Source organism: Gambusia affinis, linkage group LG10 (assembly GCF_019740435.1).
Source record: "Gambusia affinis linkage group LG10, SWU_Gaff_1.0, whole genome shotgun sequence".
Classification (NCBI taxonomy): domain Eukaryota; kingdom Metazoa; phylum Chordata; class Actinopteri; order Cyprinodontiformes; family Poeciliidae; genus Gambusia; species Gambusia affinis.
The window spans coordinates 26,937,781-26,955,775 of record NC_057877.1 but is presented as its reverse complement, the minus strand read 5'-3'; the positions used below and the strand labels follow the sequence as shown (position 1 = coordinate 26,955,775).

Sequence of the window (17,995 nt, the reverse complement as noted above, 5' to 3'; positions counted from 1 at the left end):
ATAGATTTTTATTAATGTTTTTAATTAATTTATTTCTAATAAATTAATACAAAAATAATGTGTAAAGCACTTTACTATGTAGAGAAATCTCAAACTGCTCCAGTAGAAGTTAAATTTTTCTACATTTGTCAAATATATTTTATAAAAAAGCATCAGAAATGATTTTAAATGCTTTTCTGAATGAGACCAGATATGAATCTCATTTAAGTCACACAGACTTTATCTGTAATTTTGTGTTTCAGTGCAGACTGTAAGCATGAAGACTGCTTAGCTAAACGATAGCTTCGCCATGGCAACACCATGTCTCATTTCCATGGCAACGCCATCAGAAATCTCAACCACATCGTGATTCAGCTTCAGTTTGAAACCAACCAGCTGACTCAACCTCCTTCGTATTTTAAGAAAGAAATTCCAGATTTTCTTATTTCCCATAAACTCAAAACAATTTATCTAAATTCCCAAAACATCTGAGTTTCACTAAACATACCATGAAGGCAAATTGGGACGACAGCAGACAGAAAACAAAAGAAGTGTATTTCTACAAAGAAAAAACAAACTCTGAGACTAATCAGAAAATATTTTTGGAAATTTCTAACCTCCAAAAGTCAAAAATGTGCGAGAAGCTGAGAAATTTTTAATTTTTAGAAACTTTCTGGGAATAAATAAGACATTTCAGAGCTTCAAAAGTTTAAAATTTGTGAGGAAAAACTTAATATAAGAAATTTTCTAGAAAAAAAAAGGACGTTTTTGAGCTCCAAAAGTTGAAAACGTGCCAAAATCAACTCAAAACATTTAAAATTGAGCTCAGAAGTTTTCTAGAAATTTTTTGGGGGGAATTTGTGAGTTAAGAAGTAAAAAACTTGGTAGAAAAACCTCAGAAATTTTTTTATATTATTATTTTTTTTCTCTCCCCACCAGGGGGTCTTTTTGTGGGCTCTAGTGTCCCTTATAGGACAGCAGGCTGACAGGAAAGGGGAAGACATGCGGCAAATGTCGCTGGGTCCGGGAATCGAACCCGCGACGGCCGCGTCGAGGACTGAAGGCCTCCAAACGTGGGCCGCGCCGTCTCCTACGCCACCACAGCACGCCCAGAAAAACCTCAGAATTTTTGAGAAAAATAACAGACGTTTTCTAGGAAAATCAGAAATCTATGGGCTCCTAAAGGCAATAATGTGCAAGAGAAAAACGCACAAATTTTAAGAATATTCTCAGAAATTTTCCAGAAATAACGGAAATTTCTGAGCTCCAAAAGTCAAAAATGTTTTAACTTTTTTAACTTTTGACTTTATGAGCTCAGAAAATCTTCAAACCTTTTCTATAAAATATGAGAAATGAACCTTAAAATTTCAAAGTTTTTTAGCCTAAATTTACTCCCTTTATTTTTTGTAGCTAAATTTCAACTTTTCGAAATTGAAATTTCTCTTTCCACAGTTTCTGCGATTAATCTCCCTAAAATATTTGACTTTTGGAGCTCAAAAATGTTCATGTTTCTTTCCAGAAATTACGTAAAATTAATCTTAAGGATTTCTGAGTTTTATTCTATGAAATTTTCAACTTTTGGAGCTCGGAAACTTTCAAGTTCTTTCTACAAAATTCTTTGGATTAATCTCAAACTTTTATGGCATAAATTTGCAGCTTTTTCTTCTTTTATTTTTATTTTTTTATCTATAATGACCCTGACATCCATCACACACACACCCCTCACTGCTGTGCCACTTTACCTGACTGGAATTGATACAATCTGTGAAGGCGCTCCTCCTGGAGAAGAAGGTGAGGAGCTGCTGCCAGCGAGACGAGGAGGTGGAGGGAGAGGAGGAGGCCGGAGACGAGGTGGACGGAGACGAAGTGTGTGGAGGCGCCAGCTCCTCCGAAGAGCCTCGCTTTGGTCCCAACTTTTGCTTGATGCCTAGCCCCGCCCCTTGACCTCCAGATGCCCCGCCCACTCTGGAGCTGCGGGGGTACAGGGTGTTGTTGCCAAAAATGTAGTTCATAGTTTCAGCTGTTTGACTTAATTTTATCTCCTTTCCATCTTTTCATCCCAGAAAGAATCTGCAGTCAGATTTCTATTTTTTTAAAAAATCTTTTTTTTTCCTGTTTTTTTGGGAAAATTCTCAGTTTTTCTCATCAGATTTGAAGAAACGAGGCGGACATTTGTCCACCTGGTCGCCTGCTGTTGTCGTTCATGAATGTTTCCATCATCCCAGGTGAAAACGTCCAGAATCCACTTCCCTGAGCGTCCAGATTCCCGTCTCTCCTGCTTCCTCTTTGCCCCTCGTCAGAGGAAAAAACAGAGTGAGGGGGAACGAGCGGCAGGATATGAGGATTGATTATTTAGGGGAGTTCACTCTGCTCTCCTCTCCGTCTTCCCTCCCTCCTTCTCTGCGAGTCCAAGATGACCAGTCAATCTCCCCCTGTCACTGTGGCTTTTCCCATTAAATATAGGAGGAAGCAGGGAGGGTGTGATGGGTGGCTGGAACGAGGGAGGTGGAGAGAAACATTCGAGGATGAGAGCATCTGAAGTAGGTGGCTGGCACCAGGAATCATTGTCCAACTCTTCTGCTTCTCCTTCTCTCCCTCTTACATCTCCGCTGTTCCTCCAAGTCTTCCTTCTTGTCCGCTTCACTCTGCATATTTCTCTCGTTTCTTTCAGCAGCCTCTAACTGACCTGTGTTTGCTTTCTCTCTCTTGTCTTTCAGCAAATTGTCTTTTACTGTCTTTTATTTCAGCTGCAACCCGATGCTGTCCTCTCCCTTACTGTCAGATATTATTACCGCTGGAAGCCCCGCCCCCCTACGATCCAGTCAGCCAATCATGTGTCACCACCCTGCGTATTTTACTCCAAACATTTTCTAATCCTGTTGAGTTCAACGGAAAGCAGAGAACGATTTATTGCACAAAGCAAACTTCCTCCACTGAAACTGCAAAAGAGTGGAAGTGAAGATGTATGGCAATAGATTTGGTGTTTCAGCGTGTGTGTGTGTGTGTGTGTGTGTGTGTGTGTGCATAATTGTGGAAGAGATAGAGATCTTCTCCTAAGGCTGTTTTTCAGAGACTGCAGCACCCAGCTCTCCCACACACTCCTCTCTCTGTCAAACAAGAGCGTACATAAACTAGTAAACAAAACGACTAGAAAACAGCGAAATGTAAAATATAAAAATAATAATAATAATCAATAATACATGTCAAAATAATAATCCCAAACTCATGCGCTAACATTTAAAAACACGGCTGCATTTGCCTCCCGGTGGATTAGCCGCAGGTGGGGCAGGACCCCCCACCCCCACTTGTCACAGCTTCTCCCCGCGTCTCCGTGGGAACCGTTGCCACGGCAACAGCTTTGCAGAGGCCCGAAAATACACCTGGCACACGCAGCCTGACTACTGTGTTGTTTCCTCGCATTGGGATGGATGGGATTTTTCCACACTTTCCATTAGACTTCAGATCCGAGTCGGGCTGAGGAGGAAAGATTTCTGCAGATCCTCCAGAACTCAACGGGTTTTTAAAACGCAGGTCGCCGCGTTTTGTCAGGGGAGGTCGGCTGAACTTACATCTAAAGTCACTCTTATTGAAGGAGCATCAGAGAGTCGATGTCAACATCTGTCAACCGTTCAGACTAACAGATAATTTGGGACAAATAGGAAAAACAGCAACATGAAATGTTTTATTGTCAGAGGGAATGAAAAATGTTTTTATGGATGTAAATGAACGGGCAATGATTCAAGTCTATGTTGTTGTTTGGACTTTTTTTTTCATAACAATGTCTGAGGCTAATCTTAGAATTTCTCTTTTTTTCTTGCCAATTTTTTTTACTTCTGGAGCTCAGAAATTTTCACATTTTTCTTGAAAATTTCAGAGATTAATCTCAAAATATAAACTTTTTTTTTTGTTGCAAATTTTCAACTTTTGTAGCTCATAAATTTCCACATTTTTTCTATAAATTTTCTGAGGTCAATTTCAGAATTTTTCTTGTAAACTTCTCTTGGAGCTCATCAATTTCCAGGTTTTTCCTAGAAGATATCTCAGGTTTCCTTTGTGAATTTATGGCTTTGGAGATCAGAAATTGTCCAGTTTTTTTCTTGCAAATTTTCAAGATTAATCTAAAAACTTAAAAACAAAAATTCTCACAAATATTTGATTTCTGGAGTTTAAAAATGTCCAAGATGACTTTTGGATCTCAGACATTTAAAAGCTATTTCTTGCAAATTTCTAAAATTAGCGAAGAAATTTCATAATTTTTTTTTTCTTGCAAATTTTTTACTTCTGGAATTCAACAATTTCAAAGTTATTTCTTGCAAATTTCTGAGATTAATAACAAAATTTGTGAGATTTTAGTGGCAATTTACTCCTTTCTTTCTATCTAAAAATGACCCTAGTAAGTCGCTTTTAAATGTAATGACTATTCGTACCTTTGGGTTTTGGACAGTCTACCTGAATTTAAAACAAACTTACCATAAAATATTGACTGAGAACATTTCCCTCATGCTATGTTATGACTACAGGCTGCGGTTCACAGCAGTCAGCTGCTGTTCAGAGGGCCGGTGGTTCGATGCCTTGCTTCTCTGATCCCTTTTAAAATCTAAAGCTCTTTTCCAGTGTTCGTCTCGTTGATATAGATACTCACTCAAAGAAAGCAGTTTCAACAGGTCTATAACTGCATTACGAAGGCAGAATATGAATCCATTAACCAGCAGCTTTGTCTCTCTTTCCCATCAGTACCCTGCAGTCTTTCTGATAGCAATTATTAATTATATATTAGTCTTTGAAGATTGTGTTTAGGGGAGTGACTGCAATTTAAGCCAGTGAAAAAATTCACTTTAAGAAACTTTTTGTAATTATTAGTGTGCTTTTTGTGTTGTAGTTGTTTTTGGATTTGCCTTTTAGTGCATCATAAAACCTTGTTCCTGTTGGATTACACCAACCTTTAAATCATTTCAATATTCTGCTGTTAAGATATTTTCAGAACCGAACTTTGATCCAACTTTTTCAATCCAAAAATCTGGACTCCTCTCTTAGCCACCATTTCAGTAGCAGCGTTTCCATTACAAATGTGCACAAAACGTCTCCAATATTCTGCTAATGTCAGAAAAAAACACATTCAGTCGTGGTGTTTCATTTAAATAAGAAACACAATCACAATCAAACGTGAATGAGTTTTTTCAAGTAATAAGCCATTAAAAAAACAATGCACCATCATCCTCCAACTACTTCCTGTTTTTTTCTTCTTCACAGTTTCTACCAGTAGCAACATTTGCTGTTGATTATGTGAATCCTGTGATGCGAAAAAAGTGTTTTGATTGCTGTTTTCGGAAATGTTAGGGATAAAATGGTTTATCAGGGGTGGGGAACATGAGGAGAGGAAACAGAAATCCTGGGTAAACAATCTTTTCCTACTTCAAAATAAGAGCATGAATCAAAATTACAACACACATGTTGAATTTCTAATGATAATCTGAAAAACAAACAAAATTAGCACTTTAGAATTTATTCATAAAATTTAACATTTTCAAAGTTGGCAAAATGCTAAACAAAGAATTAGCGCATTAGGAATTAGCTTCAGTTTTACCACTGCAAGCATTTGTTTGTTTTTGATTTCAGAAACAAAGAAATAAACTTGCTACAAGGTAATTTATTACAACACAATAAATATGTACAAACCTTGATGTTTTTGATGGAAAAAATAATAATATGATTTCTTGGGTACTGAGGGAGTTTCCAACTAAAGCTTGTTTACTTAAACCAAAGTGTCACGTTTTCTAAGAATACAATAAATTTCTGACTGAATGCAGATCTTGAGCCTTTAAATCCACAAACCACTTGGTAACATCTCTATGATTATAAGTTCACCCAAATTACAGATAAAATGAACACAAAACGCTACAACGGGTAAAAAAAAAATAAGGGTATCATAAAGTAATATTTTATAGATTGTGAAGAAGTGTGGTCAAAAATAAGAATAAGAGGTAAACACAAACTGAACCACTTTGTCACAAGTTATCAATTAATCTATAAACACTTTATTAGTCGTTAATAATTCTTTATTATTCATTCATTAAGAGTGAAAATGAGACTGAAAAGTTACATTTACAAATGCTTATTGTGCTTAAAAGACAATACAAAATGTTTAGTACAACAAACTCTAGATTAAAATATATATGTGAACAAAATTGTTTCACTATTTGAAAAGAAACCAGTAGATTTTGTCTCCTTCTCAGCCTTAATTAATGCACAATAATCAATTATTAATGATTCGTAAAGAGTTCTGAGATTACTTAATAACATATGTATGAACTATTTATTATCCAGTAAAGGAATATCTACTTTTATTTGTTACCTCTCAATTTACAGATACAAAAACTGATTTTATTATGATATCATTGCAGCCAGTGAATTATATAACTTGCCTGCGGCTAACATGGCTCAGCTAGCTGAGGCTAGCTGAGTTCAGTGGCACACTGACCGTATCTCAACCCTTAATGCACCTCTCTCCCTCATGCACTTCTTTTTCTTGTCTCCCTTAAGTCAAATGTCAGCCAGTGAATGCCAACTCTATCAATATTTCAGAAGCAATTAAATAAAGCACACATCATAAATGTTTAATGTTACACTGCTGAGAAAGCCAAATTTTCTCTTCTATCATTACAGGTACAGGATCCCAGTGGTGGCCTGTGACGCAAAAACTGTTTACTTGTTAAGCAAACTGTAAGTTTGGACTCGCACTCACAACCATTTTAGCTACATTCAGCAGGTAAAGTAACTACACACCACCATGTTCAATATCTAGCATGTACATGTAAATATATAACAGTGGTGGTCAAACAAAACCTCAACAGATGGAATAAATACAGTTTTCAGCGTCAATAAGCCGATCCCGGTGCTTTCAGAAGCACTGAGTGAGAGACTCTTTCCTTTAGCATTCCTAATCATTTTGGCTCCTCCCCAGCCCTTCCATTAGACCGCTTTCACATTCTGGTAAGACCGATTCTGCAAAGCTACGTCAAGCTCTCATAGTAAATAGCAAACACAGAGAGGAATACACCAGAGCCTTTGTAAAGCAAGAGCAAAGAGATAACGTCAGGGCAGAACTACTGCTAACTAGAAGGAATGAACTTAATATAACTTATATGTATACCGTGCCTTAGAAACGTGTTTATACACGTTAAACTGATCCAAACTGTGCCACATTGCAACCACAAACTTAAAACTGCAAGATTTAATTATTCGAGGAGAGAAGATTGATCCAAGATATCAACAATATCGATACCAAGTCATTATTGGTATCATATCAAGACTTTAGTTTCACATTTCCTTGACAAATTCTACTGTTTTTGTGTTGTAGTTTCTCAACTCAACCTCAAAAAAACGTTGAGATATCATTTGATTTTCTCTCAAATTAGAATTATCTGCACTTAGTTTATTTAGGAAAAACTGCACACAAATTAACACACGTTACTTTGTTTCTGTTTATCCTGTTAATAACAATAACGATAATAATAATTCAATTCAGTTTATTTATATAATTCCAATTTACAACACGCCGTCTCAAAGCAATTGACATAAAGATAAATAAAACCCAATCATTCACAATTTCCAGTTAATTCTAGTTTTCAAACAATGCAGTCAAATTCAGCTTATTATTCAAATTGGATCAAAAATCCAATTTCCAAAGAAATGAAGCAGATAACATTGATAGTTCATTACCACACTAGGAGACATAGCAAACATGGCTAGATAAGCCATCTTGGTGAAATCTACTCACTCACTCTGTGGTTACCTAGCAACCACTTGTTGAGTAACAGAAGTTTCAGATTTCACCACTGCTTGAAAACGGCATGGAGTGAAAACTGGATAAAACAGAAAAGGTGACGCCAACTGCAGTCTGGCAGTATTTCAGATATTTAAATCAAAATACGAACCGATAGTCATCGATATCGACTGGTATGAATCATTTATATTGTGATACGTTTTTCAGCCATATTGTCCAGCTCAACAGGTAACATGACATAAAAAAAGTTAAAAGCAGGCAAGAAATTTTAAAAGCAACTAAAACTCCAAATATCTTTGGTCATTTTAAAGCTCGGGACCAGAGGAGGACACAGAATCCAAAGAATTGTACTCAAGTAGAAGTAAAAAGTAGCCGTCCAAAAAATTACTCAAATTATCCATCAATTAATATTAAAAAATTATGTCATCAGATGGACCAAAAAATAAAGTTAAGTGGAAATTTTGGTATTTTTAAGGATCGAAATTACAATAATTCCTATAAGTAACAAAAAAAATAAATAAATAAATAAAATGTTTCCAAACCAGATTCTTTAGATAAAAAAAAAAAAAAAAACAACTTATAAAACTTTAACAAAAACTGCTGGTGTGTGTCTGTCTGGTGAATTTTTGGTTAAAACATTTTTTTCATTCAGTGAGTAAAAAAAAATCCATAAATATTACTCAAGTAAGAGTAGAAATACTTTATAATAAAAATACTCCATCAGTAAATTTCTTAAATGTAAATGTAACTAATTACTACCCAACTCTGTCTGTACGCAGCAACAAAAGGTTTTAAAATTGATAATCAGAATTTATTAGCACTAGATATGGAAAATTACTGAAGTTTGTTTCATAATTCACTGGAAATCTATGTGGCACAATGTTGCGTATTACTCAAGTACACAACATCGTACTTGTCATTTGACATTGCACAAATGACATTTGCAATGTCATCCCTCAGATATCAATATAACCTAATTGGTAAAAAGTAATGAGAGTGAGTCAGAGAGTGATTATTTTTAAAAGTTTTAAATCAGATGACCTATTGTGTAAATCTCCTTTGCTCTCAGTTTCAGTCAGTGGGAGGAAAAGCAGATCATTTGGGGAGTGGAGAATCATTTGATTGGCAGAATGATTAACTCTAGACAGACTCTGCATCAGTCCGCCTGTAATTCTCCCTTCGTCTTTCGCCACTCCCTTGCTCACTGGTCCATTACTTCCTTCCTAATTATCCGCATTATCTTAATGACTAAATGCCACTAAGGTTTCCGAGTGAACATACTGCTATATGTGTGGCATGGGAAGAAAACAAATCAGACTTTACAGTTCTGCAGCATTCCACCTCTGCAGAATAAGCAGTAAATTTAAGCAGGGAGTTATTTAAAAGATTGGTTTGGCTGCTTGCTTTGAAGGCACGAATCAGGCTGACGTATCGGAGAGGCGGACAGGAAGTCGGTAAACTCTACGCAGGTCGACACGGTGAATCAGGGCGCATCCAAACATGCATCTTCAGTGACCACTTCTGATCGGATCAGGATAGTGAAAACGCAGCAGAAAAAAGTTAAACAAGTTTAATTTCTTGGATTCATATCTTAGTACACTTGACTTAAGACAAAACTAACTTACAGCAAGACATAGGGGCTTGCTTTAAGAAAATAGTTCATTAATATTGATAATAAAAAACACTAGTTCCACTGGCAGATTATTCCACTTATAACATGTAAAAATATACCCAATATTTATCGATTATTGGCTCAAAACAAGCTCCTGTGTCTTACTAAAGAGTTACTTGTAAGTTAGTTTTGTCTTATTTCAAGTAAACAAAGATATTTTCACAAGAAATTAGATACAAAATACTTAAGATTCTGCCATTTTGCAGTGCAGTGTGGAAGATTGGGCTCAATATATTCAATTCAGGTTTTGTAGAGCAAATGCAAAATATTCAGCAACATATATTAGTTTGTTTAGAGTCAATAATTTCTAATATCGATGGAAAAAATGGCCTATTATTTCACTTATAACAAGACATTTTTCCGTGTTATAAGTGAAATAATCTGCCAGTGGAAGTAGAACTTGGTTGCTAGGTGACGGAATGGGCTTGACTGGGGTTGCTAGGTAACAACGCAGGGGGAGTCTTTTTTTTGAAATAAGTGAAACAATCAACCAGTTAAACTATACTTTTTTTTGTCAATGATAAGGGAATTATTTTCTTACATGTTGCTAAAAAGGCAAGTTTGTCTCATTTCAAGTCTCCTAAGATATTTTTACTAGAAACTCAACAAAATCTTACTTTGCAACGCAAACTAACGGTTCTGGTGTATGTTCTTTGTTTTTTGGGTTTTTTTTGCCTAAAGATAATCTCATTTGTGTTCTCGTATTGCCTCAGTATCAACACGTCTGTAATAATCGAAGGAGAACCAGACACTACCAATAATATCATTCAGTACCATTTACAGCCTGGAAACGGTGACATATGTTTAGAATAAACTGCAATTTCCCATCCTGCAATGCAATCATGTGTGCCCATCCATTGTAATGTGCAGAGACACGTTACGCCCTCATTCCCACACTTCACTGCAAGATTCATACCAGCTGTCAGAAGCAGAAATATGTGTGGATCGGCCAAAACATTGGAGACAAACAATTTATAAAAACTGCCAGGCCGTATTTAAAAGACTGGTTTTAAATAACCAATCTGTAGTAAAAGTACTACTACAGTGTAGTTTCATACACTGTAAATATTAAAAATAATTAATAAAACAAGCAAGGGACTTCCTATTACAGTAGGCATTTACTGTCATTTATCATGAGAAATTACTTTTATGAATTGTGATTATTGTTTTTCACAATAAATTCCGATTAATAAAGATTTAAGCCTGCCAAAACTGTCTTTATAGTCTGATTTTATTATTTGCTATTAAATCTGTTTGGTTTTGAGAATTAATTCAGTCACCATCTGTAGTTTGTCCTCTGCTGCCTCCTGCAGGTTACAAACTGTAACTGCAACTAAAGCGAGTAAAAGAAGTAAAATATGTTCTCAGTTCCAACTGTAATATTTTAAAGCTTTTAGGTATGAAATGAGATTATTAACTACACACATAAATATCACATCAGTACTGCCACTGACAACATTCACATGCACTCTCTACTGGATCACTGAAATAGTGTTTTTAGAACAAATGTTAACAAAACTGAATCATCCAGACCTTAAAATGTACATGCAGAAATACAATATACTTTTAAGAGACACATGTACCACTTTTAAATGCCAACAGGGGTGAACATATTGCTTGAATATATATTTTTTTTTTTGTCGTATTGTAAAAATAACATAAATGTACGACGGCGCAATGGGGCCACTGTTTATAGAAAATAATGAAGGAATAAATTTGTGCCAAAAACGTTTGAGTTCAACCTCAAAAGTATTCTAGAAAAAACAAGGACATGTCTGTAATTTAAGATAAAAAAGAAAAATATGGACATTTCTGAGTTCCAGAAGTTGAAAATTTGTGAGAAAAAAACTCAGAAATCTTTAGATTAATGCCAGAAAACAAGAAAGTTTCTGAGTTTGAAAAGTCAAAAACTTGCTAGAAAAATATAAAAAATTCTGAGATAAATCTCTGAAATTTTCTAGGCCAAACATGGAGGTTTCTGACTTTCAAAAGTCCAAAACTTTCAACTTTTGAAATTCAACATTAGCTCTCAGAAATTTTCCTCTTTTTTTATTTCTGACATTCATCGTAAAATCTGAGTTTTTGTGCTGGCATTTTGCTCCTTTAAAAAAAATCTGTATATACATTGACCCCAATATGTATAAATGGCAATATTTTCTCTATATGATTAAGTTTTACATTTTCAAGAGACTCCAGTGCACTGATGTCTCCTTCTTCTAAAATTATAAACATTCTGCAGTCATTTTTCTCTCATGTCTGATTCCTTCTGCTAATAAAAACACTGGGACTGTTGTAATTATTTCTGTGTGGTGTATTATGTTTAACAACATCACTGACTCTAGCAATGAAATGAACTAATTATAACATGGGTGCTGAAAATATAATTTCATGCTCATTACTGTGAACCAACCAGGCATGCATGACGTTTGAGGCCATGAATACATGCAATGGCCACAAAGCAAAGATTACCTGATAGTAGGAGTGGCTTTGTGGATACAGGGAGGAGAAAGGCGGGGCTGGAACTTCATTCAGCCTCTCGCCTTCTGAGGGAGGCCACTCCTCATCATCAAATGGTGCCTCAGGCGATTCTACCTACGGTGTACAGACACAGCCCAACAGTTTGTCGGAAGAAACACTCAAAAGTTGGGGTATGTGACTCTAATTCAAAACATGTTTGTTAAAAAATCTGAAGAAATGAACCATTGCTGACCAAAATCAACCAATCAGAGCCAGGAGGAGGGTCTTAGCGCTGTCAATCATGGCTCTCCCTGTCATTAGAACCTGCCATGAATGCTAAGGCTAGTTAGCATGGCCACCAATGACAACGGATAAAAGGTTTTCCTGTAACGGGAAGTTGTTTTTCTGCCATTATCTTATTTATCAGCATGTTCACGAGGATGATTGACATCGCTAAGTCCCTCCTCTTGGCTGTGATTGGGTTGTTTTGGTTGGGAGCAGAGCAAGAGTAGCTCAGGGAAGAGGTGGAGGAAATGTATTTTTTTTAACTGATTTTGTCTCATTTTGTGACGACAGCGGCAGTTTTAACATACATGTAAAAAACATTTAAAATTTTAACAAAACTTATATACTGCAGCTTTAACAACTGAGCTGCATTGACATTTATGATAATTATATTATCACTAAAATTACAGATGATAACATTGATGTTCCCAACTGAAAACATATTAAAGTACAAAATAAATTGGGATCCTGTGGGATTTCTGTTAATGTGAAAATTAATCATCTACGTCTGACGGGACATTCAGCTGTATTTCAGTTTATTAATAATAATAATAATAATAATAATAAAGAAATGCTTTGGGATGTTAAGAGAAAACTGACAAAAGTAGATTTTGAAAAGTTTCTGTGCTCAAGATGAAGCGGAAAACTGTTTTCTGTTCTCACAAATGAAAAATGTAACATGGTTAGAAGTTATGGATGAACAGAAGCGAGTCAATTTGATAAAAATTCAAAACTCTGTACAGGTATTTGGGGTCTGTGTGAATGAAATGAGCATTACTTCGACTTTTAGATTTCTGCCATGAAATGAGCATCGGAGTCTCCCAAACTGGTAAAATAAATCTAATTCAAATTCAAGAGGCTGTATTTGTTTGGGGTTTTTTGTAATTTATCAACTAAACTTACCAGATTTCTATGTTTTTTTGGACACCACAGATTTTTCACATGGCCCTACTTGCAGTTTTTGGAAACGGGGTTATGCGGAGCGTGACTATGTGAGTGAATGTTTGGGAGTAGAGACAGAGAAAGGAACATTTACATGGCGAGGACAAGATGGCTGGTCCATCTGTCATACAAAATGAAGCCAGATCCAGCACCTGTGGTCACACACACTCAAATAAACACACACCATCTGGGAAGAAGTTCTCAAAATAAACCCAAAATCCCAGCAGCAAACACACACGCTGACCGCAGACGGAGGAGCTCTCCTCGCACATTTTATCCAGACAGACAGGTGATAAGTCTGCAGAAAACATTGATGATAATGGAGATAATGATGCTGTGAAGTCATAAAGGTCAAATTATCCTAAATGTCCCCAAAGTACATAACTTCAAAATTTAAAAGTAAAACATATTTGTTGTGACTTTGGAGTGAGTGGTGTCTAGTCACAAGGTGGAGCTGCACAACAACTTTCCCTGCAACAACGAATCTCTTCGGCTTTGGCTAAAGGTTTCCACCTGGTTAACCTTTGAACTGCCGGTTCTGAAATTTTATTAGTGCAAAGACGGAAACACATTCGGCTCTGTTATGTACCTAAACAAACAAATACAGACGTGTTTCAACCAAACATAGAGACAGATTTCATAAAATTAAACCCACCACACATGCCAGAACATTAAAAAAGAAGAGGGAGAACATTATGATCTGATGAAAATGAAGCCAAAGACAAAGAAATTAAACATGTTATTCGTACCAACTTGACAGCAAGTCATTATTTTAATGTTAATTTAACCTCACCAGTTGTTAAAAAATCAATCACTGTTGCAGCGATGCAGAAATAAATGCAAGTCAGAGAGAAAAAGAGATGCAGTGTTAATTCTGATGCAGATGTGTTAAAATCTACCAAAACAAAGAGGATTTAAGAAGACAATGACAATGAAACAAAGGATTTTATAACTGAAAAATGGGGCAGGAGCCTCAGCACAGATGTGCAGAAGTATTCTCCGGATAGAAAGACAAAGTTTCTGCCTGAAGGTGAAATCGGACAACCTGGGCTCCAGACTTTGTCCACTATGTTTGAAGTAATTTGAAAGTCACGTCTTTAAAGATGCAGTGTGCAACTTTTATAAAAGATATTGTTTTGTCTTTTTAAACCAGACTATCAGGTTTTCATAATGGTAGTCCGCTAGACTCGGTTCAATTGGGGACCAAAATTGCAACATCTGTTACATTTTCAGTTTCATCAGTTTGAAAATTTAAACTAATTGAAAATCCAGTTCCCCTCCTTGCCTGTGGGGGCGCTGTACCAAGAACTACTGAAGGAAACGACACAAAAACTTTTAAAACTTCCTTCTTCACGAAATGTAAACAAAAATGGAGTGGCGTCAGATTTTAGGGGTATATCTTTTTTTAATTTTAGCAATAGACTACGAGCCATTGCTCCTTGCAGCACTAGACTCTTGCCTTTGTTTTGGTAGTATTTACCCAGAATGCCCTGTGCTGTAGTCCACTTCCTGCTATCGGAGCAGTCTCTGTGCCAATTGGCGTTTACATATGCATTCGAACTGCACCAGAGCTCATGTCAAGTAAACCAAAATCTCGGTTTTAGGCGGACCAGAGTTCAATTACGCATTCACACTTCCACAAACTAACTGGACTTTCTAAACAAACGGACCAAACAGGATTGGTGTGATTGCAGCTTTGGTGTCCACAGAGAGCAACAAATGAAAAAATAACATTCAAGAGACTAATCTTTGACACCGACTGAACATAACTACTAAAGTCGCACAGGGCGCCACATCGAGTTACCTGAGCAGGTGCGATGTGTGTATGAGTGACGTATCCGTGGACATGTTGGATCTGGGAAAGCTGCCGCTCCGCCACCTGCACCAGCTCCGCCCCACGCAGGTCACCGTGGTGACCGAGGGAACCGTCCCTCCCCAGGGATCGGTCCCGTTCTCGCTCCATGCTTCCGATGCCGCCTCCATCTCGCCTCCAAGTCCCTCTCTCCCTGCCTAGCGTCCCTCCCTGCCTCCCCAGTGTTCCTCCACTTCTTCCTAGTGTCCCTCCATCCCTTCCAAGTGTCCCTCCATCCCTCCCCAGGGTCCCTCCATCCCTCCCCAGGGTCCCTCCATCCGTTATCTCTCCGGCTATTCCCATTGGATGCTGATGGCAGGTGTGATGGTGGAGTCTTGGGGCACCTGGTGAAGCCCCTTCCTCTTCTTGATATCGATACTTCTACAGCGATGGAGGGGTTAAAAGGTGGGAAAGTAAAAAAGAAAACCCAGGAAAGGGAAAGGCAAAACATGGTTCAGGGAATGAAACACAAAGGAAGGAAAAGACAGAAAAACAGATGTTAGTAATTAGAAGTAAATCATTTAGATTCAAGATTTAGAAGAGTAAAAAAAGAATAGAGCGTCACCCTTAAAGGGGCAGTACTATGTATTTTCCAGACATATATTTCCATTTCATACCACAATCAAGTAACTACTTTACTTTTAGTTGTTGTCTATATCAAATATGTCTTCCTAATTTAGCTCCTTGAAATTGGGTCTCTGCCTCTTTACAAACTCTGAGAAGTAGCTCCTGTAATGAGCTCAGCAGTTCCACCAGGTGTTTGCCAATTGCTGCTGGCTAGTCTGAAGGAGCTGCATCTCGAAGGCGGAGCTAGGTTCACCCAGGCGTTTTGCACCGCTCAGTGGTTGCCATCCAGATTAAAGGGGCAGCATTATGTGTTTTCCAGGCACATAGTGCTGTTTTATCATGTAACTATTTAACTTTAGTTTTTATAAAAATGTTATAAATATAAAATATTAGTCTGAAGGAGCTGAGTGGGGGAAACGTAAGCTCAGAGGAGCTGCGCCTCGAAGGAGGGGCTAGGGCCGTCCAGGTGTTTTGCACAGCTGAATGGTTGCCATGGAGACTAAAGGATTTCTCAAAAATGTACTAAAGAACCAAAGAAATACTCCAGGTATGTTTTTGTTGAGACGATAACATCATAACATAACAAAAATCGTTGATTTTACATAGTACTGCTCCTTTAAAGAGACAAACAGAGCGTGAGTGTGTGCACACATGCATGTGTAATTGGATGTTAGATCGGACATTTTCTTAGTGTAAGCACATGGGCCAGTGTGCAGGTGTACACCCAGCATGACAGTAATTGTTTCCTGAGCTTCCAGTCCTGCACATGCATGACCGCCCCGACTGACACGCACGGCTGGAAGCAGAAGTTTTCAGGCAACGCAAAAAAACAAATTAAATAAATAAAAAACTGAGCCAGGACGGTGAAGAGGGGACTAAAGCGCCTCAGGGAGTAACAGTTTCCTTCTCTCTTCCTCATAAATGTACATCATTATCATCATGCCTCTTTCAGTTGCAACAGAGAGCCACACCGACCGCTCCCCTCTGTCTAATTCAGCTTTTACAAACACTCTGCAGCTCCTTTTTGAAGTATTAGGCATTTTATCTTCCTATAAAGGACAAAATACAGAGAGAAAAAGGAAAGCTGATGGGGGAGGGGTGTACGCTATGATGCCAGATGTAAATATAACATTCAGCTGGCTGAGCAGCAAGGAGGAAGACCCTCAGTACAAAAAATTATGTCAGCGCAAAGTCCTTTACTCACTGAGCTAATTTAGAGGATCCATGGTTTTAATCTTTTATTCTATGTTTTGCTTTTGTACTTAAAACAATCTGAGAAAACAGGACGTGCTATGAAAAACAGATGGCTTTTTTAAGCTGCACGACAAACAAAACGTGGCTCGCATCAAGATAACAGAGTAATTCCAGTAAAAGCTGCACCCCCAATTAAAGACAATCTAGAAACAATCTCTTCCTTCCGTTCGGTAAATGACAAGTTCATAAATTATATCCTGAAAGCGCAGCTTGATCCTCACCTGGGGTGAAGGTACAGTGAGAATTTGCTGTAAAATGTGTGAAGCGCTCATTTAAAAGGATTTGTGGTTCTTATACAGAAAGACTGCTTAGCTGTTTAAAACTACAGAAATAATGTTTTGCATGGTAATGCATGCCACTGAACATCCTTAAGACATTTTACATTTACAAATATTAAAATGTCAACAACACAAATCCAAAGAAAAAGGGCACAGAAGTTATCAGAAAAAAAACTACCAAACAATTTAGCAGTTTTTTCATTAAAGATAACCTATAATGCTTCCTTGTACAGGTTTGAATCGGTCTATGGCCTATACAAAACATTTTCATTTCATGTTTTACACAAAATTATCCTTAGATGAGATTTCAGTGTGATCAGTTCTTTGTTTAAGGGCCTCCTGTCACCTTCAAGCCTTATAAGATGCTGCTGGCTGCGCCCCTAACTCAACGTTTACTCAACGTTTGAAAATGTCTGCAAACAGATGTGGAATTATACAACCGTACGTCTTTGAAAAGCAGAAGTGGAGCCTCCTGCACCACCAACAAAAAAGCAGCATGTGGTTTCTGGGTAGCAGGTCAACGACAAAAGACTTTTCCAGCAGCCATTGTACAGCGCATAAAGCGGTAAAACCAGCTGACCAAATGTGCTGGAGCTCAGCTTGGGTTGCTAGGTAACAAACGGAACTCTGATGTGGTTGCTAGGTAACAGGGCAGTGCCTGCTGATTTTTACAAAAGCTAATTTTCTAAACACCAAAAACATTAACTTACTGCCAAAAAACTCTCTGTTGATCTTTTTTTTTAAGCGCTTGGGTTGTTTTTAGAAGCAGTAGAAACCCAAACAGAAGTACAAAAATGTGAGAACTTTGAATTTTGCACAATATGTCCCCTTAAAATCAGTTTCATTTTGGCACACTTGCATTTCAGATTCATTTATCCCATTCATATTTTAGGGCTCTCATAACCACATCTCTAAATGCTCACATA

General features: G+C 37.3%; 1 protein-coding gene across 6 annotated transcripts in view; it reads right to left on the bottom strand.

Moving 5' to 3' along the window:
* Nucleotides 1–17,995, bottom strand: part of LOC122839051 (discs large homolog 1-like protein) — a 137,177-nt gene that overhangs the window by 81,462 nt on the left and 37,720 nt on the right. The window contains exons 2-3 of one of the 6 annotated variants that reach the window (XM_044130288.1): nt 14,923–15,351; nt 11,904–12,026 (exon numbers count right to left, since the gene is read on the bottom strand). The exons of 1 other annotated variant lie outside the window; for it this stretch is intronic. In XM_044130288.1, the coding sequence (XP_043986223.1) occupies nt 11,904–12,026; nt 14,923–15,351 (552 nt within the window). Of the gene's footprint in view, nt 1–1,721; nt 7,209–11,903; nt 12,027–14,922; nt 15,352–17,995 lie in introns of those variants that run through there. 4 more of the 6 variants (XM_044130289.1, XM_044130292.1, XM_044130291.1 and 1 more) reach the window with 4 other exon arrangements.